General features: G+C 35.4%; 1 protein-coding gene and 1 long non-coding RNA gene across 4 annotated transcripts; one reads left to right on the top strand and one right to left on the bottom strand.

The window, feature by feature from the left end:
- The first annotated feature begins 6,149 nt into the window (after positions 1-6,149).
- LOC128557954 (uncharacterized) lies at positions 6,150-8,717 on the top strand. Its single transcript, XR_008371515.1, has 3 exons — positions 6,150-6,267; positions 7,439-7,664; positions 8,378-8,717. It is a non-coding gene; the product is annotated as an uncharacterized LOC128557954 (long non-coding RNA).
- Positions 8,718-10,267: 1,550 nt separating this feature from the next.
- LOC128557552 (uncharacterized) lies at positions 10,268-21,528 on the bottom strand. Of its 3 annotated transcripts, none has more exons than XR_008371216.1 (5): positions 21,371-21,528; positions 21,063-21,175; positions 20,161-20,459; positions 11,229-11,341; positions 10,268-10,841 (listed from the first exon to the last, which is right to left on the bottom strand). XR_008371216.1 is itself a non-coding variant. In XM_053544923.1 (3 exons), exon 1 carries the CDS (start codon positions 13,673-13,675, stop codon positions 12,404-12,406), a length of 1,272 nt encoding a protein of 423 aa, XP_053400898.1. In that variant the 5' UTR covers positions 13,676-14,321; the 3' UTR covers positions 10,268-10,841; positions 11,229-11,341; positions 11,539-12,403. The 3 variants fall into 3 exon arrangements, 1 of the variants encoding a protein (XP_053400898.1); XR_008371215.1 differs by having other exon boundaries at positions 20,161-20,675; positions 21,371-21,511; XM_053544923.1 differs by lacking the exons at positions 20,161-20,459; positions 21,063-21,175; positions 21,371-21,528 and adding an exon at positions 11,539-14,321.
- Between the last annotated feature and the right edge of the window lie 5,961 nt (positions 21,529-27,489).

Here is a 27,489-nt window from a genome sequence, read left to right as displayed (position 1 = left end):
TTGCTGTAACAAGAATATCAGTAAATCCTTGGTATCAATGTCTGCCAAGAAAAATTAAATCATCTTCATACATGTAAAACTGAATCAAAACTTCAAACCGAGGCTGTTATTGTTAGCTCACCTGAGCCAAAGGCTCAGAGTGAGCTATTGTGATCGCTCACCGTCCGTCGTCCATCCGTCCGTCCGTCCGTCGTCCGTCCGTCCGTCCACACTTTCCTTTAAACAACATATTCTCCTAAACCACCAAAACAATTTTGATGAAACTTCACAGAGATGATTCTTGGATGGTCTTCTTTAAATTTTTTTCAAAGAATTGAATTCCATACAGAACTCTGGTTGCCATGGCAACCGAAAGGAAAAACTTCAAAATCTTCTTGTCCAAAACCACAAGGCCTAGGGCATTGATATTTGGTATGTAGCATCATCTAGTAGGTCTCTACCAAGATTGTTCAAATTATCCCCCTAGGGTCAAATATGGCCACGACCCAGGGTCACATGGTTTATATAGACATATATAGGGAAAAACTTCTAGTCCAAAACCTTAAAGCCTAGTGCTTTGATATTGAGTATGTAGCATCATCTAGTAGGCCTCTACAAAGTTTGTTCAAATTATCCCCTAGGGTCAAATAAGGCCCCGCCTAAGGGGTCACATGGTTTATATAGACTTATATAGGTAATCTTTTGCAAATCTTCTTGTCCAAAAACCATAAGGCCTAGCGCTTTATTATTTATTATGTAACATCATCTAGTAGGCCTCTACCAAGATTGTTCAAATGATCCCCCTAGGATGAAATATGGCCGCCAGGGATGTCACATGGTTTATATAGACTTGTTTAGGAAAAACACTTTAAAAATCTTCATGTCTGAAACCACAGGACCTAGGCTTTTGATATTTAGTATGTAGCATTGCCTTTGAGTCCTCTACCAAGATATTTCAAATTATTCCCTTGGGATGAAAAGAGGCCCTGTCACGGGGTTCCCTAGTTTTACATAGCCTTATATAGGAAAAAAACTTTGAAAATCTACTTGCCTGAAACTGCAAGGCCAATGCTTTTGATATTTGGTATGTTGCGTTGCCTAGTGGACTACTATCAAAATTGTTCAAATTATGCCACTGGGGTGAAATAGGCCCTGTTCTGAGGGTCTCAAGTTTTACATAGACTTGTATAGGAATAAACTTAAAAAATCTTCTTGTCTGAAAGTGCAAGGCCTATGCCTTTGATATTTGGTAAGTATCTTTGCCTAGTTGATCTCTAACAAACAAGGAAGAATATCCAACAGGGAAAGCCACGTTCAAAACACGCAGCCTCCCCAAAGGCACACACGAACAACCCTCGCACACAACACAGAAAATGAAACACCAACGGACAAAACAAACAAATATAGGAACACAGTGGGGCACCGCCTTGGAACGGTCAGTGGCAAAAACCACCACTGGGGAGTTTAAACCGGTTTATGGTGCACCTAACCTCACTCTTACCCCCACCGTGTTCCAAAGTTACAAGACAGTGTAAATAAAAATAATCCCCGCCAGGTGAAATCCTAACTTACGTAAAGGCAACAGAAGGTATGTTATGTAAAACACAAAGATGCCCTTGTAAATATAATATAAAAATGCAGTCCTTAAGAACCTAATACGCATGCCTTTGCAGAAGACAGAGCAACACGGAAAACACCCTTAAGGGCCCGACGAAACAGGCCAGAAGACGGAAATCAAAATAGCTCAGTCCTAGTGGGATTTAAGAACTACTAATCATAGAGTCCTCCACCTGATCCGTCAGACACAATCAAAGAGGAAAGCGTAGCGTCCAACTGTAAAAGGGTTGAACACCAAACATGCGGTGTGTCTCAAAACAATTGGGTCATAACCTCTTTTCATAAAACGTTTAGTTACTTTACTAAATACAAATGGAAAATTGCCATGACCCAAAATCTTACGAAGTTTGTAAACCAATAACAAGTTTGTTCAACTTATGCACCTGCGGTGAAAAGAGGCCACGCCCCAGGGTTCCCTTGATATGTGAGTTGTATAGGAAAAAATACTTAAAAAACTATCAGAGCATATTTCCTAGACTGTGTAATTATAATTACCTGATGACCCAAGTGATAAGGGTCACCTGATTGTGACCTTGACCTACTGACCTACTTTTTTTTAAGATAGAGCCTTGAAATTTGGAGGACATGTACAGTTTTGCAGAACGATCTTAAAACTGACTTTCAGTGACCATGACTTTGACCTACTGACCTACTTTCTTGTTTTTTAAGATACAGCCTTGAATTTGGATGACGTGTACAGTTTTGCACGCTTATCTTAGAACTGACTTTCAGTGATCATGAATATGATCTACTGACCTACTGTCTTGTTTTTCAAGCTTTTGCAAAGAAATTGGTTCAAGCAAGTAACATAACTCAGGTGAGCGATATAGGTCCATCATGGCCCAATTGTTTTGCTCTGTTGCGTTCTAAACTTTATAGAGCTTAATAACTATCACCACCGTATTTTTAAGTGCCGAGTGGCGGCTAGAACGGTCTGCGTGTCGTTATCATCAAGAAGTTCATAAAATTATATTGATAACAGAGTTCCACATAAAACTGTATTCCACACAAAACTGTAAGGAGGCATGAGAGGTAGTTCATGAACACTCAGCAAAACCAAGTCTGCCATTATTTTGCTTGGCTACATTCTATACTTCAGAAGGATCTCCGTTATTTTCCGGGTGAGGGGAACTTCGATTTGCCTTTGTCCGTCGATTGTCCGTCCGTCCGAATAAATATCTTGCGTATCTCAGAAACTAGTTGACTCAGAGTGATCAAACATCTGTTGTTTGTTTTCCAGTATACTGGGTTGTACACCCGAGTTGTTTGGGAAATTACTCGGAAGACCAAACATATTAACCTTGAGGTAGTTAATGTATGCAGAAAGGACCTAATTGTGTTGCACGCGTCTAAGATATTTAAAGTGAAAAATATGAACATTAATGTTATTCTGAATGAGAAGATGTGCTTCAGGAGTTTTTACTAGGATTTCATTCTGCCAGACCAGACTGATGACTTGTAACCTACACATAAAATCGCATAAATGACATTTGGAAGAAAGTTCTCTAATATCATTACACATTATCAATGATATAATAGAACTTTCGTTACATGAATCACAATGCTTACCTGACGTCGTGAAATTTCTGCTTCCAATATTCCAATAGCACGCACCTTTTCATCGAGTCGCAATCCGAGACATTTTCAGTTTCTTTCAGATGTTTTCTGCATTTTGCTTACATAAACCACCCGGCTTCTTGACACTCACAACAAAATTAAATCCAACCAAATTTTAAGAGTACAAATGACAAAATAACGATTTGCACGTGCACAGCCAAACACGGGATTTTCACAAAAGTAAAAATCATTTTACCGGTACATGCTGTGTATTTGTATAGGCATTTGTATTAGGTCAATAAAACGGTGTTTAAAATTTATAAGCTTACCTTTTAAAATAAAAGAAACATATCTACATCTCCAAGAGTCTAGTTGGAAGTTTTGCTCAGTATATTTAATTTAAAAAAAATGTTTAATTTTCCGGCTTTTATCAACTACACCTCCCATAGTATAGCGTGTGTATAGGTGTTTTAAGGTTTGTGTTATATTTCTTTAAAAGATCGGACGATCCGTAGTAGAATTTAATGAAAATTCCGTAGTTTATAATATCGGTAACACTATTTTAATAACGTTTTGGTGATATGAAAATTTCTATCATTAAAATCTTCTAACTTTGAACAAGTTCTTACAAAACGAATAAGTTGTGGAATATACACCGTACGATGTTGCTCGAAGGACATCTCCATCAAAGTGGTTGAAGTTGACAATTTCAAAATTGAAATCGTCCCTTTCATCATATTTTTTTGTTTCTCAATTACTATTCACTATTGTTAAATTTAAGTCCAAAAATGTCGCTTCTAAATCTAAGTATTGGCCTCGTTAAGCTGTCACTCTTTTGGATAAATATTTCACCATTGTTGAAAAAGATAGGTTGTCCATATTTAAAGTATCGTCAAGGTACCTTGAGATTTCATTTAAAGCTTCGTTAATATAAAACTGTGTATCAGTGGACAAACCGAGCATGAAATGTCGTTCATAACTGTATAAGAATAAATCAGCTATGACTGGGGCGCAGTTAGTCCCCAGCATAATATCCATTACTTGTCTTTAAGTTTTATTACCAAATAGAATAAACATGTTATCTAACAGAAACCTTTAGCGCTTCACAAGCCTGATCACAACTCTATAGGGTATACTGTTAAATTTACTATTAGAAAAAAAATGTCCTAAAATCATTACATGCCAGATAATTAACGTTTTTTCTTGTAAATGTTTTCTCCATTAAAACTATTTGATTTTCTTTTATGAGATTATGTGGTAAATTAGTATAAAGAGTAGAAAAATCATAAGTGTTTATAGTCGAACATTTGTAGTGTTTGTTTAATACTGTGAAATCATTTTTATTCGCGTAGGACGAATTTTCGCGTATTTCGCACTAGGACCGATGCGCGAATTTAAGACCGCGCTATTATTATTTTTTAATTATATTTTTTCTTTACTAAAATTGAAAATGCGCGAATTAAAGCCCGCGCGAAACAGTCCTTTTTCACGCTTGCGCGAAATTTCATGTCAGCGAATTTAAATGATTTCTGTAGCTTTTTGATAACATCTCCAGAATTCTTAATGGACCAGAACAGATGAACTCCGGAGTTCTCATATACCTTGGAGCAGTACTGTGCAACTCTGCGCAATGTCATCTGATCCTTCGACCAACTCGCCCCTAGTGTAGTTTAAATGTTTCATGTTTTTATGTGTGACTGAGCACTGGTCATTGGTCACTTCGTTTATTTTATTGGCAGCATAGTAGACTCGATTTGAGTCTGTTCATGAGCGGCAATACAATGTGCAACACCTCTCATGCCCCCTAGCACCGGCTTGAGCGAAACTCTATTACAGTGATATTGAACAGACTCTGATCACAAAGGACCAAAAATTATAACAACACTAAATCCAAGTACGAGGAATTTTATAAGAAGAAAACTAATAGCAGATTCGGTTTAACTGAATCTGTTCATGAAAGGTAATGGAATTTGCAACACCTCCCAGCTCCACCCCCACCCACCCCTTCAGCCGACCTAGCACCGGCTTAAGTGGAACTTTATGACAGTGGTATTGAATGGAATGCATGATCACAAAGGACCAGAAAATACAGTAGTGCGAAGTGCGGGGAAACGTTTTTATAGCCGCAAAAAAAAAAAAAAAAAAAAAAAAAAAAAAAAACAGAAATCAGAAATTTGATTTTATCCCGTTATGTTATATTCCAATATTTTTGATAACACTTTTATGATAAAATCATTTTCTTACTCTTTATTTTATACTAACTAATGAAATACTGTATTCTATCAGTTAAATATTTTCATATCTCATCACTCACACTGTGAAAATATGAAATCTATATTTTCACACTGTGAGAGATATAGCTCCGCCCCCTCATTACATTGTGTATGAATTTTAAATTATTTGCTTAAAACAGGATGGAAATTGTAGTCGCACTTTGTTCTTTATAGTATATTTCTCGATTCAAATTATTTTACTTAACGAGAATTTCATACCGTTATGCAGCAAAAAATAAAACAAAATGGAACTTTATGTTGCATGCGTCTTTATAACGTCACTGCACATCTGACGTCATGTCTGTTTACGCGCGTCTGTTTCCCGCGCTGAGATTAAAATAGTTGCAAAATGCACATCTCAACGTAATGGAGCATAAAATAAAAAGAAAATTTGTTTGTTACGCGCTCGTGAAAATATTTGAAATTTTCTCACTTCTCGGTGAGATATATTCCATATTCACTCAAAACAAACAAATATTCTCTGTTTACTTAGTATGGTATATAAGTAGAAAGGTTACATCAATGATACTGGTATGACCTTTTTCATTATTATGGTATTGGCAGATAGTGCTTGTCAATAAAACCAAATAATCCTGTTACTACACATTATCTAAGCAAGTATGTATACATTGAAAACCGTCATTACAACGTTTCTGTGAAATTTGTAATTTGCATTGATACTGCTTTTCATAAAGCTTTTATCTTAGCTGTATCACTTCTATTGTTACAGATTCGAGACTGTATTGTGATACTGATATGTACTGGAACGGCACAGGAAGTTTCAGATGTTCGTTTATATGTTCGCAGTCACCATCTGAATACTGCAAGTCTGTGTGTCCTTGTATGTAAATTTTCCACGTTGTAATTTCGTTCATACTTGTATTTCTTTGTTTCATTTTATTAACGAAAGCTTACAATTTAAAATAACGTTAAAAGCTAAATATCTCAGTGTTGCAACATGTTGAAAACAGAACAAAGAATTTATATTACTCTAGTAGGGTTTGAACTCACGACTCAAAACACGTAAGTGCGAGGTTGGCATACCCTAAACGCGTTTAAACTCCCGCTTTCCTTTATATAGGTTTGTGATCGTTCCAAGGCGGTGCCCTTATTTTCAACTTGTTTTCTGTCTGTCTTGTATTTTGTGTTGTGTCTGTTGTCTTGATTGTTGTTAACGTTTCTTTCCTGTTTCTCCTCACTCCCTCTATCGCTGCCATCCTTTGCTTGCAATTGCGCTCCCTTGTTTTGGCATCCCCTCCCTCTTTACTATGAGTAAGTTTTCGTGCCCACCTTAATTTTGGCTGCCGGAATCCTAAAGCTTTTCCTTTCTTATATGTGTGCATGTGTGTGCTTGTGCGTCTATACGTCTTGGGCGGTGCCCTACAGTGTTGTTATATCTTACTTGTCTGTTTATCTATGTTAGTTGTGTGTGTGTGTGTGTGTGTGTGTGTATGGTACATGAATGTCTGCGCTACTGTGGTTTACTTTGTAGTGTAACTGTGATAAAGGAACGAAGCATTCTCTTTGTATACTCATCCCCTCCCCTACCCCATTTCTACCCCTTACCCCTTCTTCCCCCTCTATCTATAATTTGCATAAAATTAAAAATGTACCTGTTGGATTTTTGAAGCAACCCGTCTATGATATTTTTCCAGCTTCCTTTGGTTGTGGGTCTACTTTACAAATGCGTGACTCTGAGGCTGTGTTTGTGGCGCTTTACCTATTATCTTATGTAAAATACATTACCACTCGGCCCAATGAAGCTGATGAGGTGTCTTATAATATTTATATACTATTAATCGCAGCTTAAAAGGAGGTTTTTACTATGGAAGGTTTCACTTAAGGAGTTTATTGCTCGTTTATCCCAGTTTATTCCAGTTTCATTATTGAAGAAATGATCTCTGAACTTCTCCCTCACAATGCTTTGTTGATATTTGTTGGGAATGTATAACCAGTACCTATGTGATCATCATCTAATTCCTCTATATAGGCCATCTTGTACATTATTTCAGATTTCAATCAATCTGCACAGGATGCTAAGAAGTCAACTGGACTCCCTAATTCACATGCATGTACTTGTGACAGCACTGTGGTCATCATTCTTGGTCTATTGAACATTATACTTCAAAGTTTTGTAATTACTGTAATTTTGTTTAAATCGAAAATCCAGAATTGTATTCAAAGAAGGATACCGAAAAAAAAGCAGGGAATGGTCGTTTGGAAGAGATAAGAATTAATGTAGGTATTTTTTGTTTGAGAAAGATTCAGCACGCTCTCCTCTCAAGCATCCATGCTGTGTGACTTTGAAATGCAATTAATATTTTTTAATTCAGTTTCTTCTCTTGCCATTATTTAATTTACTTTTAGTCACATTAAATAGTTATTAAGGTGATTCACCTAGTATAAATATTCGGGTTGTGTTTCAGATGATTAGACAATTTAGACTATGAAAGCATATAAAAACACAGCTGGACAGCCGGCATGCCAGATGATTTAAATATAATACAGTTTTTCTTTTTTCTTAAACATCCCCTCATTTAACATCATTGGTAATTACATTACATCGTTTAAAGAACATATCTTAATAGATAATAACCTTCTGCGTATATTTTATTTATCACTGAGTACATGTTCTATAAATTACTCTAGCTTAAAATTATAGTTTGGGATAGCCATATAAACCGTCCCAAATGCGAAAGACAACCTCCCTACAAGGTTGGTGAACTCAGTCCTTTATTACTTGAAACAAATGGAAAACATATTGGGAAGAGCGAAAAAAGCTTAGCGGCACAAAATGGTAATTACATATTTCACTATGGAGCCAGTTGTTAACAAAAACGACTGTTAATCAAAAGTTATGTTTATGCAATAAATACCAAGTATACTGTCTTGTACCTTAAACCGAGATTTCAGTTCATGGCTGCAATTGATCAAAGTTTATTTATTTTTAGGAAACGGCTTGAGGCGACGGAGAAAAAGGAAGGAAAGGCATACATTACTGTGATCTGTGACTTTGTCCAAAGTTGACCGTTATTATGACACATTTGTTTATAATAATGCAAGGCACATAGGCAACTTGAAAACCCATCCATTTAAAGGCTCATAATGGTTATGTTTATAATGTGGCTGCCACATGTTTCGTTTTGAGCAAAAAATATATATTAATTTCTTGATAAATTATAATTAATTGTCAACATCTTTTCTTTGCCAAATGTTTGTATATACTTATCAACATGTTAAAACGTTTTAATTACCTTCCTTTAAGACTGTGGCTGTATAGGTTCGAGTATAGAAAAGAAAGTAGTTCTAATTATACATAGCGTGTGTGTGTGCGTGCGTGCGTGTGTTCGGTTTTAACGTCTTTTTTTCAACAATTTTTCTGTAATATAAATGACGGTGTCTGCTTGTAGCAGTGAGCACAATGCCCAACTTTATAGTTCACTGGAATATCACGCCCTAGACACGTGGCATGACATCCCACCCAGTCACATTATACTGACACCGGGCTGAACAGTCCTAGCACTATTCCCCTTCATGCTGAGCGCCAAGCGAGGACGCTGCTAGCACCATTTTTTACCACTTTGGTATGACGCGGCCGGGGATCGAACCCACGACCTCCCGCACTCGAAGCGGACGCTCTACCATTAGGCTACCGAGGCGGCTTTTTTTGGACAGCTGTTTCATTCCTTTTTAAAATAAAACTTAAAGCCTGAAAGAACTTCAATGACATCTGTGTTTAAAAGGTTGTCAAAATGTGTTATAAACAAGACAGAAGTACAATTCAACATGTAATTTGCTCAAATGTAGGTTGTCTGCAAGTGAATTTTTTGATGAAGTTGCGCAGGTATATATCAATCCTATTGTATTGTCTGGCACCATTCGTAGGTAGAAATTCGATTCTGCATGTACCACACCACAAAAGTATCAACATTAATTCAGTAGTTGGCACTATCTACGACTGTATCAAAAACAAAATGACATGCTACAACTAGAAACAAGGTACACTGTTCGTGACAAAGCTTGCCTGTTATGGGTATTTTAATATTAAGCATTTATTTCAATTTTCGTGAAAGTTTAAAACTTTGGAAAACTGAAACACAATGTTGTCCGATACGCAGAACAAGATTCTTGGTAAAATTCTTTCGACATTATTTTTTCTTTAAACTATAGTATAACTAACAGCAGATTAACTTAAACTTGTTGGCAAAGATGTATCCCAATGTTTATGCGACATTATCAAATACCGGCGTTACACAGGAGCTTTGGAGTTTTTCATAGGCATGGATGCTACCTAGAACTTGCCCGACACCTTTTGAAATTGCCTCTCAACCGTATAAGAAATATTTTACTAGCTACGTTCAGCGCGCACCTTTTCTGCTGTGAATGCGTCCTTTTCTGCTGTGAATGCGCTTTGACTTACACGCGTTGATCAAAGTTCTTCACTGTTTGCACCAGCTGTGAAGAACACACAGCATACTTTGAAGCTTGGCTTCTGCAGTTGACACTATTTCCAAGCTCAAAGCCATATATTTTCATTACAGGGTCAATGAAATGAATATAAATAAAGATTGATTGTTCTTAAGTATACTGTTCAGTGTAAAAATATGTTCCTCAATGATCTATTGACCCCCAAAACCATTCTGTTCTGCATTTATATCGTGTTGTTCTATGTACAGTCCATAAAATAAACAAACGTGTTTTTTTAAACATGGGCGGATCCAAACGGAAGGGGAAGAAGCATTTTGTAGAAATATTTCGATGGCAAAATACAATACATATCGTAGTCCTGACCTATCTATAAACCGGGTCAGTCTGTTATATAAGTACAACAACACGGTTGATTCATTTAAACGAGCTGTAACTTGCAACTTGCTTGGTTATGAAAGAATTATAAAGTTTACTAATACACGATATTATTATTATACCAGGTTTAGTTTAAACTGTATTTATTTCCACAAATTGTATATACAAACATGAGTACTATATTTAAATTAACAAAGTTTGATAAAAAGACATACATCAATCAAAATAGTACAAACAATCAACCAAAGAAATTTTCAATCGAATGGATTGGAAAACAAGCTACTTAAAACTTATATGAATTCCACTCCATAAGAAAAACAGAGGTTAGATGAAGAATAGTAACTAGGCTGTGTAAATATGTTTATCATGTTGTGTTAATCGGAATATGAATGTGAAAAATATATGTATAACGCAAAGTTTCTGTGTGTGGTTTGTGTGTGTGTGTGTGTCTAGTAGAGACGAAACTACACAATTTGGAGTTTCTACTACTTTTAATTGTCTATATAATCTTCTTCTATAAATATCAATTCATTCTGTCATCATGTAAAATATGGTACATGTCTTTGAACACATAAATCATCCAACCCATGAAGACGTGTAACATGTCCGGGTCTGAAACATACATAACAACAATAGTAAAAGATAGGTATGATATCAAACGGATATCATAGAGATAATCATACACCAAACATACAATAGATATCAATTACGCTATAAACCATATCGCTTTACTTGAACATTTACATTATACTAAGGAAAACCATTAATCTGTGTATCTGTTGTTCATTTTAGAAGTTATATATTAATTACACAACAGATTATAAATGATTTAAAAACAATATAAAACATATATCAAATGATTGTTCTCTAGTGGTCCAGTGGTCTGTATAGTGGCTAATACCTAGGGTTTCAACTGCACTGATCTCTTGACTTCACTCTATTCCTTCATACTAAAATATATGTATATAAAAACAATAGAACACTGACTATATATCATACCTTATTTGTAGAATAAACACCCACATTACATGTACATGTAACAACACTCAGTCGTCTCTCCAGTCTCCTCACACCTGTGCTGTGTACCAACACCCCCAAGAGCTGTAACTGTGCTGTAATGTGAATAGGGGTGATATTCATGCTAGATGTTAAAACAGAAGTAAATGGCAGTTGTAGACCTGCGATTACAGAACTTTACCCGGATTTCATAATGACAGAAAGAACGCGTAAAATGAACGATACAACAATAGAAAACCGAAACCAGAAATAATACAAATCCATCGATACAATGTAGTAACATTATACGAACCTAATTCCTATATCCAAATACACCATACCAACTTATAAAAAGTAAAACACTACTTGATACGCCACTTTGCCTTGCTAACCAGAAATTAAACATGGCGGTCTCTACCGCAAACCAAGATCACGTGACCACAAAACAACAAATACTCCAATCTTATTGGATGAAACAAAGTGAAACTAGCCAATCTAAAAATAACCAGTTCGTGGAAATGGTGACAACATCTCACTTTTCTATACTTTAAAGGCCCTGTGTTAAATAATAAATAAAAGGTTTAAAGGCCCATGTTGACATATCTGAAATATGAGTGGAGTTAAAAACATTACCTGGACAACATAAAGAAAGTGTTAAAATTGACACTGCTACATTCTCCCCCTCTCCGTAAAATGATGTCTCATCATTTACCAAAACTTTTCAATGCAGCAATCATCTGAAAAAAGTCTACATTAGTAATATTATGTACAGTAATCCACAAAGCAATCTATACACCAAACAATACTTCAAACATAGCTATAAAGACTGACAGCCAGCTTAAATTCAATGCTGAACATAACTATACATTTAAACTAAACCTGTATATTGTGATACAAGAAAAATAATCTATAAGAACTGTCTTCTCCTCCCTGCTGCTAAAATTGTGCCCCACAATTTCCATATCTGTAATCTATCTGCTTTGTGTCCTGAAATTTGATCTACCATTAATCAAACAAACACATTATTACATAGATATCAAAATAAAAACAGAACCTCACATATATTGATTACAGTATGTCATCTTTTATTCATTTCATGGCAATTTAACAATAAAATTTCACATTTCAATATCAAAATTTATTACATTATTAAAATTTCACATGGATATAGTTTAAAATCACTTCATCACAGCTTCCCATAATTTGTTTGCCATGTCCTTACTAACTGAATTCAAAATACCAGAATCCAATAGTTGATTCAGAGCTTCACTTCTGTCATCTGTAGTTCTAGTTATCTGATACATGAGATAATCTTCTTGCCATTTTAGTTTCTTTGCCGATCTATCCGATCTTCTTGGAGGTGGCATAGATCTATCTGGTCTTCTTGGAGGTGGCTTTCTTTGTGTCTTCTCATTTGTTTTCTTGCTTTGTTCCTCAAGTCCTGCTGCTTCTGTATTTAATTCTTCCTTTGCACATTCCTCTTGTCCCCCACTAGCTGTTATCTTTTTTTCTTCAGTTTCATCATGATGAATATTTATCTCTCCGTTTTCTTCTACTGTGTCGTCTGTATGACCACCAGTATCAATCTCTTCTGTCTCTGTTATATCTTGTTTCTCATCACTATCCATGTCGACATATTCTACTTCCACTGTATCTTCTATCTTTGTTTCATCTCCTTTCATCTTGTCTAATTCAGAAGTGTGAGCGTCCTCACTTTGATATGTTCTCAGAATATATTCTTCTTTTGACTCATCTGAATCACTAAATTCTTTATTCTCTAACCCAGTACTGGTTTTCTTCTTCACTTCATCTCTATCATTATTAGCAGCTGCTGTTGCCTTAGTCCTTTTCCTTGGTTTAGGAACTGGTCTGACATTAACATCTGTCTGTTGATCCTTTTTGTTTTCTTCTCTATTACTTTCATTGGGTCCATTGTCTATGGATTCCACTAATAATAGATTATTTCTGTGCAAAGTTCTACAAGCTCCATCTCTATTCTTTACCTCAAACACTGGAATTTCAGGGTTTGGTTGTTCGGTAACAACATATAGCTCTTCCTCAAATCTGTCTGCTATCTTGTGGCGTCCTTCAAAGGCCAATATCTTCACCAGAACATTGTCACCAACTTGAATCTTGGATGCCTTTGCCTTCTTATCATAATGTTTCTTCTGTCTTTGTCTTGAATTGTTTGAGAAACGATTTACAAGTTCTCTTGATGTTTGTAGACGTTGTTGTAACTGTTCAACGTACTCTGTTGTTGTCTTATTTGTTGTTGCATCTTGTGCTGTTTCAAAATCTGAGTCAGTTGGTAATTTTGGAGTCCTGCCAAACATAAGCTGAAATGGAGAAAATTTTGTTGATTCATGTCTGGTACAGTTGTAGGCATAAACAAGTGGTGGCAAATGTTTCTTCCAGTCTGGCTTTTTGCTTGAATCAAGAGTTCCTAACATGTTGAGTTATGTTCTATTATATCTTTCAGAAATTCCATTACCGCTTGGATGATATGGTGTTGTTCTAGACTTTTCTATGCCGAATAATTCACAAAGTTCTTTGATGAGTGTTGATTCGAAATTACCGCCTTGATCTGAGTGTATTCTAGTAGGAATGCCATAATGAACGATGAAGTTTTCATAGAATGCTTCTGCGGTAGTTTTTGCTGTCTGGTTTTTTGTAGGTATTGCTAAAGCCAGTTTTGTGAAGTGATCAGTTACTACTAAAATGTTGGCGATTCCTCCTTTCGATGGTTCAAGCGTTAAGAAGTCCATACAGACAAGTTCTAATGGATATGTTGTTTCAATATTCACAAGTGGTGCTCTAGTGTTGGTGTCTGACTTGCGTCTGAGGCATCTATTGCAACTCTTAATCCAAAGTTCACAATCTTTTGCCATTCCAGGCCAAAAGAATCTTTCCCTCAGAAGTGACAGAGTTCTATCTCTGCCTGGATGACCTATCTCATTGTGCAAACCTAAAAGCACTGTTTTCCTGTAAATTTCAGGCAGAACTAGTTGTTGTACTTTCTCGTTGTTTGTTGTTACTTCTCTATAAAGCACACCTCTTATTATTTTCAAGTTTTTGAAGCTCTTTCTCATGATGCTGTCTTCTTTCAAGAAATATTTCAAATGTGGTAGTCTGTTATCAGTTACAGCTGTTACCCATTTGCCAATGTGTCTCTCAGCTCTCTGATGTTTGCGAATGTCCCTTATTTTTAGCTGCTGCAGGAAGTATGTCAATGTATGGGTCGCCCTGTATTGAGCTACAAATGACTTTTACTGTGTCTTGGCTGATCTTAATCATGTCTCCATCTATGTCTGTAGACTTCTCATGTGGGTAACGAGACATCGCATCGGCGTCAGCATTTTTTCGACCAGGTCTGTAGACAATGTCAAAATCGTATGCGGCTAGAGCTGATGACCACCTTTGTCCTGTCGCGTCTAACTTAGCTGATGTCAGGATAGGGGCCTCCGTGGCCGAGTGGTTAAGGTCGCTGACTTCAAATCACTTGCCCCTCATCGATGTGGGTTCGAGTCTCACTCGGGGCTTTGAATTCTTCATGTGAGGAAGCCATCCAGCTGGCTTGCGGAAGGTCGGTGGTTCTATCCAGGTACCCGCTCGTGATGAAATAATGCACGGAGGGGCACCTGGGGTCTTCCTCCACCATCAAAGCTGGAAAGTCGCCATATGACCTATAATTGTGTCGGTGCGACGTTAAACCCAACCAAAAAAAAAAAAAAAAAAAAAAAAAAAAAAAAAAAAAAAAAGATGTCAGGATATGTGTTAGCGGGTTGTTATCTGTGAAGACAGTAAAATGGTTCCCGGTTAAATAATCACTGAACTTGTCGGTTACCGCCCACTTTAGCGCTAAGAATTCCAGTTTAAAAGCTGGGTAGTTTTTCTCCGATTTGGTTAAACGTCTGCTTGCATAGGCAATAACTTTGTTCTCCTTTCCATGACGCTGGTAAAGGACTGCACCTAATCCTGTACCACAAGCATCCGTGTGCAACTCAAACGGAAGACTAAAATCAGGGTATGCAAGGATTGGAGGCGATGTAAGGATTCTTTTAACTTGTCAAATGTCTACTGTTCTACTTCAGTCCATTTCCACTCCTTTTTCTTACTGTTACCCTTTTTCTTAGATGTTGTTGGTGGAAGTAAATCATTCAAAGGCTTTGTTATTTTTGAAAAGTCTTTTACATATCTACGGTAGTATCCAGCGAACGCTAAGTATGAACGAAGCTGGTCGGCATCTGATGGAACTGGCCAATTTTTCACTTTCTCAATCTTTTCAGGATCTGTTTCTACACCGAACTCACTTACAATGTGACCAAGGAATTTAACACGTTTTTGAAGGAAATAACATTTGTCAGCAGATAATTTCAAATTGCATTCTTGTAGTCTTGTGAGAACTAAATCAAGTCTTTCTAGGTGTTGTTCGAAGCTGTCGGAGAATATTATCAAGTCATCAAGGTATATGACACAAATTTTCATATTATAGTCTCCTAAGCACTCTTCCATGAGTCTCTGGTATGTCGCAGGGGAGTTACTAAGTCCATAAGGCATCTTGTTGAAGTGATATAGTCCAAGAGGTCCAACGGTGAAAGCAGTCCGCTCTTTGTGTGTTTTCTCAATTGGAACTTGATGGTAGCCACTTTTCATGTCAATAACACTAAACAATTTTGAAGAGCCAAGGCAATCAAAGACTTCTTCTATGCGTGGCAAGGCGTAAGCATCACGAACTGTGCGTTTGTTGATAGCGCGATAATCTATACACATTCTAATTTTATTATTTTTCTTGCGTACTAGCACTGTATTCGATGCCCAGGGAGACTTTGATTTGGAAATAACACCACTGGCTAACAGCTGTTCTAAGTGTGCACGTACTTCGTCTATCATTGCAGGAGGAATATGGCGATGTCTTTGTTTAAACGGGATTTCATCGACTAAATCAATGCGATGTTTTATTAAATCACAATAGCCGATGTCTGTGTCACTTTTAGAAAAAATATCTACATGTTTCTTCAGAAGTTCCCGTAACTTGATATTTTGATCTTCACTTAAATCTGAATTGACATGAATGTCTTGAAATACCTTTGAATCTTGTTCATTTTCTAACTTTTGGAAGACTGAGTCATCTATAGTCACAGGTTGAATTTCACAAAGGATAGCTTTTGGTGATACTGTTATAGAATTTGTTGTAACATTAGAGATGTTGACCAAGACTTCATTGTTTTTCTTGTATGAATATTGTATGACTGCTGGAGTTATGTCAACAAAGTTTGGTAATGAAGTGTCCTCTGTTTCTTGCAGTATTGCACAAGTGTCATGGAAATTCAGCTCTTTATCTGTATAACCTTTTATATCTACTGACTGGTTTGGTCCTATGATAATCATGTTTGGTTCTGCTGACCTTACAATGGCAATTCTATCTTTATTTCTTTTAAGCTCTCTTTGTTGTATTGTCAAGCATCTAAATGCAAGGTACCAAGGTGTGTGAAGACTAGCTTTTTTGTAAAAATGTTTCCCCGAAGTTGTCCTTGCAGTTTGTCAGAAGTTCATTCAAGATGTTTGTTCCAAGAAGAACAGGAGTTTTTGCACTGTACTTTGTTTCCGGTGTAATCAAAAATAAACATCGCTGATTTGTTGATCTGGGGATCCCATCTATAGTTAAAGTTGCTTCAATGTAACCAAGATATGGCAGTTCATTTCCGTCAGCACATTCTACATTAAGTATTTCGGTCAGAGGTTTTATTTGCGACTCTTGAAGATGTTCTGTGTAAAAGGCTTCACTGATGCTACTAATGCAACTTCCGCTATCAAGTAACGCAGATGTTTCAAGGTTGTTTATCTTAACTGTTGCTTCTGTTGAGGTTCCCACTAATTTAGGATCTTTGTAACAATTTTCTGAAGTGCCCCTATTCGATCCTGTAATTGAGGCACCAACTAGTTTGGGCAGTTCCTAGCAAAATGTCCCTTTCTGTTGCAGTTATAGCAAGTGGGCTGCATATTAGAAGATCCTGTGGGTCTAGCTGGTCTGTAATCTCCACGACCTCTGTCTCTATCTCTGGGATTTCCTCCAAAATTTCTTCTGAAACCATGACTAAAGCCTCTTTGGTATCCACCTCCATAGTATTGGTGTTGTTGATTACTTTCTTCTTTCTCTTTCTCCAAACACTCAATCCTTGCATTCATTTTCTTTAAAATCCATCTTTCACTTCTCCGAGTTCCGATTTCTCCTCTACTTTAGTCGCTGCATGGCACTTTGCTTTAGAATCCTTTTCTTTTTCTTCGTTCATGCTGTTTTCTATCTTTCGTAGTTCTATCTTAAATTTATCGTAATCTTTAACTGTCTCAAATTTGTAATTTGCAGCTTGTCTTAAGTTTTTTCTAAGCCCTTGGTATAGAACATTCCTAAGGATTTCTTCTTGTGTGGCTGCCAAAGCTTTCAATTCCACCGCTTGGGAGAAAATGTCTTCAACACGTGCAGCATATTTCGATACAGATTCTGTTGGACCTTGAGAACACGCATAAAATTTCCTAAGAATCGACTCTCCAGTTTCCAACATTCAATATGTAGAACTAAATTTCCTCAAAATATCTGCAACACTAGCATGTATACCCATTCTGCGTAATATATTTGCTGCCTCGCCTTTACATGAACGTCTGATTCCGTTGAGTATATGTTCCTTCTACACAAAGACAGTTCACTTCGTATTGCCATGTTAAATAATTTACTTCACCCTTGTCAGCTTCTCCGTAGAATACCGAAATTCTGGGTACTGAAGTTGTTTTTGTCTTTTCTGTTTAAATTTCTACAATTCTCATCAACACCAGAACGTCTATTCCCTATTTCATTCACTTATGTCGATATCACAACTACTATTCATCTACAGTAGATATCACTTGTGCTACAATTCAACAGTCCATATGAGCCTTTTGTACATTCACTTCCACAGTCTGCATTGCACTATTTTGTAATCTTAACACTAAGTGTCAACTTTCTTTAACAAGTATTTCAATTTAATTTTATTCTAATTTTCTAATTTATTTCAAGTGTTAACTTTAATATAGCACACTTTCACCAGGTCAGTATTCACTTACTTATTCAATTCAATTCAATTCTCAGTTCACTTCGGTTTCATTTCTATGTTCAATTTCACGTCACTATTTCATCAATTATTTCCCTTTCTTAGTAATATATTGACTATCCTTTCTCAATGACTATCCATTTATCACTCAGCAGTACAATTTCAATCTAACACCGCAAAATATTCAACTGAATTCAATTTCTTTCAAATTATAACCGCAGTTATTTCTCTCACAATTTACTACTGATAAGCTTTAGGCTTTATTGACTCATGTTTCCTTTTGTGTATTGTATACTTCACTATTACAATTTATTTCATTTACTATTTCTCACAAAGTGCTTTGAAATTCAACAAAGAAGTCTTTTTTTTCAGATTACAGTAATGCTAATGAACCAATTAGGCTTTCAATAATATTGCCTTATTAAGGTATTCAATTCAATTCAATATCCATATATAAAAATATCCGCACGCTATGTCGACTATATCGCGATGGCCATAAGCTATTTTAACTATATATATCTGACGTAAATTTAGTACTGAAATAAATTTAATTATTTCAACACAAAAGTATTCTTTATCCCAAATTCAGATATTACTGAATTTCTAGATTTATTTGTCGTATTACTCAGCTGAGCTCAACTATTTTGTCCAATTTCTGAAATTAATTGAAATTTGTAATTCAAATTTATTTATCAATTTCAGAATCTATTACTTTTTCTGAAAAATGAAATTTTATTTCAAAATTCAGCTATAGTGTTCATAAATTTCTGCAATCTATATTTTATAAACCAATGTACCACAGGACTATTCTCAAATTATCAACACAATGTCATGTAGTATGTTTATCAAACACAATTTTTGTTTATTTGCTTTATGGTCAATTATATGTCATCACTCAAAATATACTTTATTTATCAAGTCTAATAACCTGAAAATAAGAATAATTTATTTCATTTATCATGTTTATGACTAATTATCTGTTGTGTTTCTCTTTCTTCAGTTCTGTCTACCACTGAAAAACAAATACATGTATACACAATTGACAAACTAAAATAAATATAGGTCACACCTGTCAAACTATGATTTTCAGAAAATACAACCACCTGACTAAAGTCACATGACCTGAGATCCAATGAAAATACACTAAAGGAAAGTGTCACTGATATCACAACCAATCAAAATCTACAACCACCAAGTGTAGTAAAATTCTATGAATGAAATATCACAATGGCCAACTGAGTATCACAAAAGTCAACCAAATAACCTCTCGCTGAAAAAAATGTAAACAACAAAACCTGACTAATTCAGCTGAAACCTTGTGAATTCAGAATTAATCTCACTGTAATTGCGGTCTGCATGAAACTGCCGGTTTAAGAGGATTAAAAGAAAAATAGTATCAGATATATTAATTAAAAGAGAAGATTTTTCATGCAAAGAGAACCACCACCGTGTTTATTATGAAAATGTGATTGTGGTGAATTTCTCTCACTTTCTTTACAATTGGCACACTATAAAATAGTTACCCCCTGGGTCACAGCCTTAACTGGTTAAAATAACTTTAAAGAAAAGATACTGGTTCGAAAATCACTTGGCTCGATGTAAATTATTGTTTCTAATTAACAATATTCTATCATGGTTTGTATCGAGAGTAATACTGAAACTGACAACTATTTTTACTATATATATAGATATAATTCTATATGCTAACACAGTTACTTAATTTGGTAGAAAACTCTCCCACTGTCTATAAAACAGTTTACTTAATTACAGTTTAAGTTTGATTTCTTATTTTTTCACTTAAAATTGAAAAATTACAAAATTGTGACCCAGGAAAAATTTATATACTGACTCACCAACTGTTGATACACAAAAAGACCACTAGCCACTGACTGTCCTAATATATAAACACTGATCACAGTCTGAAATGTTCCATCGATGTTGAATTTTGCACGGATGTTGAAGCCTAATGTCTGTACATTCTCCACCACAAACAAATAGTACGACACGTTGAAGATGTTCAAGTCATACAAGCCAGGATGTCGAATAACGTCTTTAGATTCTACCACAATGTACCAATCTATGTACCAATACACTCCACTTTATAGTCTGGACTGCGACACAACCAATCAAACTGTCAACTTCAGAAATAGATCTGTAAAAAATTAAAAGTTTGTTCCATACAAGATTTTCACGTTGGGCGCCATTCTAGTAGAGACGAAACTACACAATTTGGGGTTTCTACTACTTTTAATTGTCTATATAATCTTCTTCTATAAATATCAATTCATTCTGTCATCATGTAAAATATGGTACATGTCTTTGAACACATAAATCATCCAACCCATGAAGACGTGTTACATGTCCGGGTCTGAAACATACATAACAACAATAGTAAAAGATAGGTATGATATCAAACGAATATCATACAGATAATCATACACCAAACATACAAAAGATATCAATTACGCTATAAACCAAATCGCTTTACTTGAACATTTACATTATACTAAGTAGAACCATTAATCTGTGTATCTGTTGTTCATTTTAGAAGTTATATATTAATTACACAACAGATTATAAATGATTTAAAAACAATATAAAACATATATCAAATGATTGTTCTCTAGTGGTCCAGTGGTCTGTATAGTGGCTAATACCTAGGGTTTCAACTGCACTGATCTCTTGACTTCACTCTATTCCTTCATACTGAAATATATGTATATAAAAACAATAGAACACTGACTATATATCATACCTTATTTGTAGAACAAACACCCACATTACATGTACATGTAACAACACTCAGTCGTCTCTCCAGTCTCCTCACACCTGTGCTGTGTACCAACACCCCCAAGAGCTGTAACTGTGCTGTAATGTGAATAGTGTGATATTCATGCTAGATGTTAAAACAGAAGTAAATGGCAGTTGTAGACCTGCGATTACAGAACTTTACCCGGATTTCATAATGACAGAAAGAACGCGTAAAATGAACGAATACAACAATAGCAACCGAACCAGAAATAATACAAATCCATCGATACAATGTAGTAACATTATACGAACCTAATTCCTATATCCAAATACACCATACCAACTTATAAAAAGTAAAACACTACTTGATACGCCACTTTGCCTTGCTAACCAGAAATTAAACATGACGGTCTCTACCGCAAACCAAGATCACGTGACCACAAAACAACCAATACTCCAATCTTATTGGATGAAACAAAGTGAAACTAGCCAATCTAAAAATAATCAGTTCGTGGAAATGGTGACACCATCTCACTTTTCTATACTTTAAAGGCCCTATGTTAAATAATAAATAAAAGGTTTAAAGGCCCATGTTGACATATCTGAAATATGAGAGGAGTTAAAAACATTACCTGGACAACATAAAGAAAGTGTTAAAATTGACACTGCTACATGTGTGTGTGTGTGTGTGTGTGTGTGTGTGTGTGTGTGTGTGTGTGTGTGTTTAATGATGATTGAATAATTAACGAGCATGTTTATGCTATTGTCTCTCGTCGTCGTTTGGGGGTGGGAGAGGGGAGATGTTGATTGTCGCAGCTTATGTATTAAATCTATTTGTTGAGATGATAAATCGTTGAACGTCAGTGAGTAGGGAAATATTATGTTAATAAGATAGATGTTCATCACCATACAGTAGATTGTTAAGAGTTAGAGCGCATTGGAGATTGGAAAATATGTCAGTTCAAAGTTTTGGTATTTTCGACAATGAAGCAGATAATGGTCGGCCGTTTCTATCTCACCACAATCACATCTAGCGGTGTTTGTGATTTCTCGGCGGTTGAGGTCATAGTTAAAGGAGCTACAACCTAGACGTAATCGAGCATGAAGAATTTGGCCTTTTCTGGATCCAGCATTAAATAAAGGATTTGATTTCGGTAGGTTTTTATTCAGATTTGATTTGAAGGCATTGACTGAAGGAGATGATTTGATATGTTGAGGAAGTAAGTTCCAGTCGTTTATTGTGTTAGGAAGAAAGGAAGATTTGTATGACTGTGACTGGCAAAGGATATTTCTGATGTTTCTTTGGTTAAATCTAGTATTGATATTATGTTGGTTTTCAGGAATTAGTGAAGACAGGTAGGCGGGTGATAGACCATTGACCATTTTATAGAACAAAACAAGGCAATGTTTTTTTCGTCGTTCTGCCAGAGGTTACCAACCGAGATCGAGTGAGAGTTTCTGGATGTTACAGAGTTTGGTGGCACCGGTGACTATACGTGCAGCCTCGTTCTGGACGGCCTCGATTTCATTCTTTAGAGCTTCTGTACAGTTGTCGCAAACAACATCAGAATATTCCAGGATTGGACGAATAAATGAAAAGTATATTCGTTCGAGACTTTGTCGATTTAATAGAAATTTAAGAAATCTCATTATTCCAGTTCGTTGCTAAGCTTTTTTCAAAGTAATAGATATATGTGAGGACCATTTTAGATCCGAGGAAAAGGTGAGACCGAGATGTTTGTGTTCAGTCACATCAGTGAATGGTATATTGTTCATATATATTTGAGGATGATTGCGTTTGTAGAGTTTTCTTGAAAAGATCATGGATTCTGTTTTTGATGGGTTGAATGTCACAAGCCATGCTTTAGACCAAGAGTGTATAGTTTCAAGATCAGTGTTCAGAGTGGTACTGGCTAAAGTTGGATCATCTACGATGATATAAAGACTAGTATCATCTGCAAAAAGGCGAATTTTAGAACCGATGTTTGAAACAATGTCGTTAATGTATGTTAGGAATAACAAAGGTCCTAGAAAAGATCCTTGCGGGACACCAGCGTTGATTGTCGACCAAGAGGAAAATGCATTTGCGTACAAAACTCGCTGCTTACGCGTGGAAAGGTATGAGGTTATCCAGTCCAGAAGTAAGCCCTTAATACCTGTAGAGGATAGCTTATGAAGAAGTCCGCGATGTCACACCCTGTCGAAGGCCTTTGAAACGTCACAAAACACGGCTCGAACTTCTTTGCCGTTACCGAGAGCATTGCAGAGATGTCGTTATGAAGATATACCAGTTGGTTCACTGTAGAGTCACCTTTGATAAAGCCTGATTGAAGAGAAGTAAGAAGATTGTTTTGAGTGAGATAGTTGTAGAGATATTTGTGAATACACCGTTCCATAAGTTTGCCTATGCAGCTTAGAAGGGAGATTGGTCGATAGTTCGAAGGTTTTGAGGGATCTGATTTTTTAAAAACTGGAGTAATGTTTGCTAGTTTCCAGGATGAGGGGAAGAAGGCATGCGACAATAACTTACTGAAAAACTTGGAAAGAGGTTCAGAAAGTTCTGCCTTACCTTCTCGAAGAAGTTTAGGGCTGATGAGATCAGGACCACATGCTTTAGATGGATCAATGAGAGATATAGCATCAGAGACGTCTGTTGGTGTAATAAGAATATTCGTTAGGGTAGCTGTAGTAGAGGATGGGCATGGTGGCAAAATTTCATTAATGTCATCTATGGTGGATTGTGAGCAAAAGAAATGGTTAAGGAGTTTTGTCTTTTCCTGGTCTGTAGATGCTTGTGTATTTTGGTCTTGTAGCGTTGGAATAGTTTGAGCTATTGTTTTGTTTGTTAGTTTTTTAGCAGTTTTGAACCAGAGTTTCGCTGTTTTTGTGTTTGTGTTTACTTGTTCAATGAGTTTATTTTGGTAGTTTTGTTTTGATATTCGTATTAGTTTTGTAACCTCGTTACGTATTGTTTTAAAATTTGTCCAAGCTTGTTCAGTGTTAAGTCGTTTTGCTGTTTTGTGTAACTTCTTGCGCTTCCTAATAGCCTTTCTTAAGGTGAGTATATGTATCAAGCAAATAGTATAATGATAACAACGTAGTGAGATGAGTACATTATCAAGCAAATAGTATAATGATAATAACGCAGTCAGATGAGTACATTATCAAGCAAATAGTATAATGATAACAACGTAGTGAGATGAGTACATTATCAAGCAAATAGTATAATGATAATAACATAGCCAGGTGAGTATATGAAACAAGCAAATTGTATAATAGCACCAGCATAGTCAGATGGTTTCTTGTATCAGTCAAATTGTATAATAATAACATAATAGTCAGGTGAGTGCATGTATCAAGCAAAATGTATAATAATAATAACGTAGTCAGATGAGTACATGTATCAATCAGATTGTATAATAATAACAACATAGTCAGATGGGTTCTTGTATCAATCAAATTGTATAATAATAGCATCATAGTCAGGTGAGTGCATGTATCAAGCAAAATGTATAATAATAACAGCAAAGTCAGATTAGTACATGTATCAAGCAGATTGTACAATAATAATAACATAGTCAGATGAGTACATGTATCAAGCAAAGTGTATTATAATAACAAGATAGTCAGATGAGTGCATGTATCGAGCAGACTGTATAATAATAAAAACATAGTCAGATGGGTTCTTGTATCATGCATATTGTACAATAATAAAGCATAGTCAGGTGAGTCATGTATCAAGCAGATTGTATAATAATAACAACATAGTCGGATGGGTTCTTTTATCAAGCAAATTGTATAATGATACAACATAGTCAGATGAGTATATGTATCAAGCTAAGTGTGTAATAATAACAACATTGTCAGATAATTATATGTATCAAGCAAATTGTATGATACTAACAACATATTCAGATGGTTTCTTGTATCAAGCAAGTTGTACAATAATAACAGCATAGTCAGGTGAGTGCATGTATCAAGCAAATTGTGTTATAATAACAACATAGTCCGATGAGTACATTATCAAGCAGATTGAATATTAGTAACAACATGATCAGATAGTTTTTTGCAACAAGTAGATTTTTTAACAATAACAGCATTGTAAGGTGAGTGCATGTATCAAGCAAATTGTATAAAAATAACAATATAGTCAGGTAAGTGCATGTATCATGGATATTGTATAATGATAACAACATAAACAGGTGAGTGCATATATCATGGATATTGTATAAGAATAACAACATAGTCAGGTGAGTGCCTGTATCATGGATATTGTATTAAAATATCAATATAGTCAGGTGAGTGTATGTATCATGGATATTGTATTATACTAACAAACATAGTCAGGTAAGTGCATATATCATGGGTATTGTATAATAATAAAATCATAGTCAGGTGAGTGTATGTATCATGGATATTGTATTATACTAACAAACATAGTCAGGTAAGTGCATATATCATGGGTATTGTATAATAATAAAATCATAGTCAGGTGAGTGTATGTATCATGGATATTGATATAATAATAACAACATAGTCAGATGAGTGTATGTATCATGGATATTGTATAATAATAACAACATGGCCAGGTTGGTTCATATATCAAGCAAATTGTGTAATGTAAGAAGAAAATTGATTTGAATTAATAAAACTCAGTTAAGTATGTTGTGCCAAGCATATTATGTCAAGAAAACATACTTTTCAAAAACAACATGTAAAACCAAATATGTCCATGTTTCAAACAAGTAGTAATTGGGCAAAAAATATAAATGAATTTAACCAAGTAAATTTGATTTACAGATAGCTAAACCCAACATGGTATATCAAGAAGACATACATTTTTTATAAACAACATTGGCAAAAACATACTTTATCAATGATAACATATATAGCCAAATATGTTCATGTTTCTAAGAACTAATAATATGGCAAAAATTTAAATAGATTTAGATTAATAAATTTGATATACAGATTGGTAATTTATGTATGTAGAAACCAAACAAAGTGTATCAAGAAGACATACTTTTTTCCATAAACAACATAGTTAAATATATTCATGTGTCAAGCAAGTTGTGTGGTGGCAAAATACTAAGTAAATTTAAGTGAATAATTTGATATACAAATTGATATTTTATGCATATAGTACACAAAATATTATGTCAATAACACAGACATTTTCATTAACCAAATGGTCCAAATAAGTTCAAACAAATTTATATAGGCAAATGTAAACAAACAAATGTGGGTAGGTAAATTTCATATACAAATTGATATTTTTTGTATGTTGTACCAAAACATATTGTATCTGGAAGACTGACTTTTGATTAATAAATTAGTAACAATTCAGTACATAGACTCCTCATTAGATCTGGCAGCTCCATCTGGCATAAGATGGTTCAGTTCCTCAATGAATCTGACCATGCTGACTGAACCATCTTCTGTGATTTTGTAGCATCTATTGTCCAATAGGAGTGAACTTTCTTGAGTTTTTTCAGATCCCCAAGTCTATTTACAATGAATTGTTTGGATTTTGTTAGGTCTTCTGTGACAAATACACTTAATGCTTCTGTTTTTGCTTTCTTAAGTTCAGATTTGTTTTTGTAGATGTCATTTTTGTTTCTGTAGCTCACAAATTTACAGATAATTTGGTAATTGCCATTCTTGTTAACTTTTCCAATGGTATGACTTCTGTCTATGTCTGATTTTGTAATATTGGTGAGGCCCATTTTTTGGCAGATTTCAACAACTGCATCATCTGTTGATTTTTTACTAGTCCCAGAAGATCCACCAGACTTTACACCTGTTTCATTAAGGTTAACGTTGTGAAATCTGAGAATATTTCTCCTGCTATATTGTTCCTGATCTGAAAGTTTATATGACAGTTCATTGATATCTTCCTGCTGGTTTTGTATTTGTATTTTCATTTTTTTTTATTTTCTGCTTCAAGGCTTTTTATTTTGTTAGATTGGAAGTCAGATAAGTTTGATTGTTTCTTTTTTATTTCTTCTATGTCAGACAAACATTTGTTCAGATTTTCAGCAACAGGTTTAACTATGGCTTCTACTATGGTTGATATGACTGGGGTCATGGCAAATTTTATTTGTTCTGTTATCTGAGGGCTTGATACCACCGATGTAATTATATCGACGATGTTTAGCATAGTGGCACCTGGAGGTGGCTGTTGATTTGGATCAAGCGGCACAGGTATTTGTTGTGGCGTGTGAGGGTACATGCCGGGGGACAACAATCTGGAGCGGGTCGGGTCTGGAGCTCCAGCGTGATCCTGGCCCTGTTCAGATGGACTTACGGTCTCCATATGACCCCTCTTTAGATTTGAAGTACTGAGGGTTTCAGACATTTTCCGTGGTAGATATTAGGATAAATGTTTGTTGATTGTTTTCGGATCAACTGACCCGCGAAGATTCTCAAAC

This window comes from Mercenaria mercenaria, chromosome 6 (assembly GCF_021730395.1).
Source record: "Mercenaria mercenaria strain notata chromosome 6, MADL_Memer_1, whole genome shotgun sequence".
Classification (NCBI taxonomy): Eukaryota; Metazoa; Mollusca; class Bivalvia; order Venerida; family Veneridae; genus Mercenaria; species Mercenaria mercenaria.
This window is presented reverse-complemented; position numbering and strand designations above follow the sequence as displayed.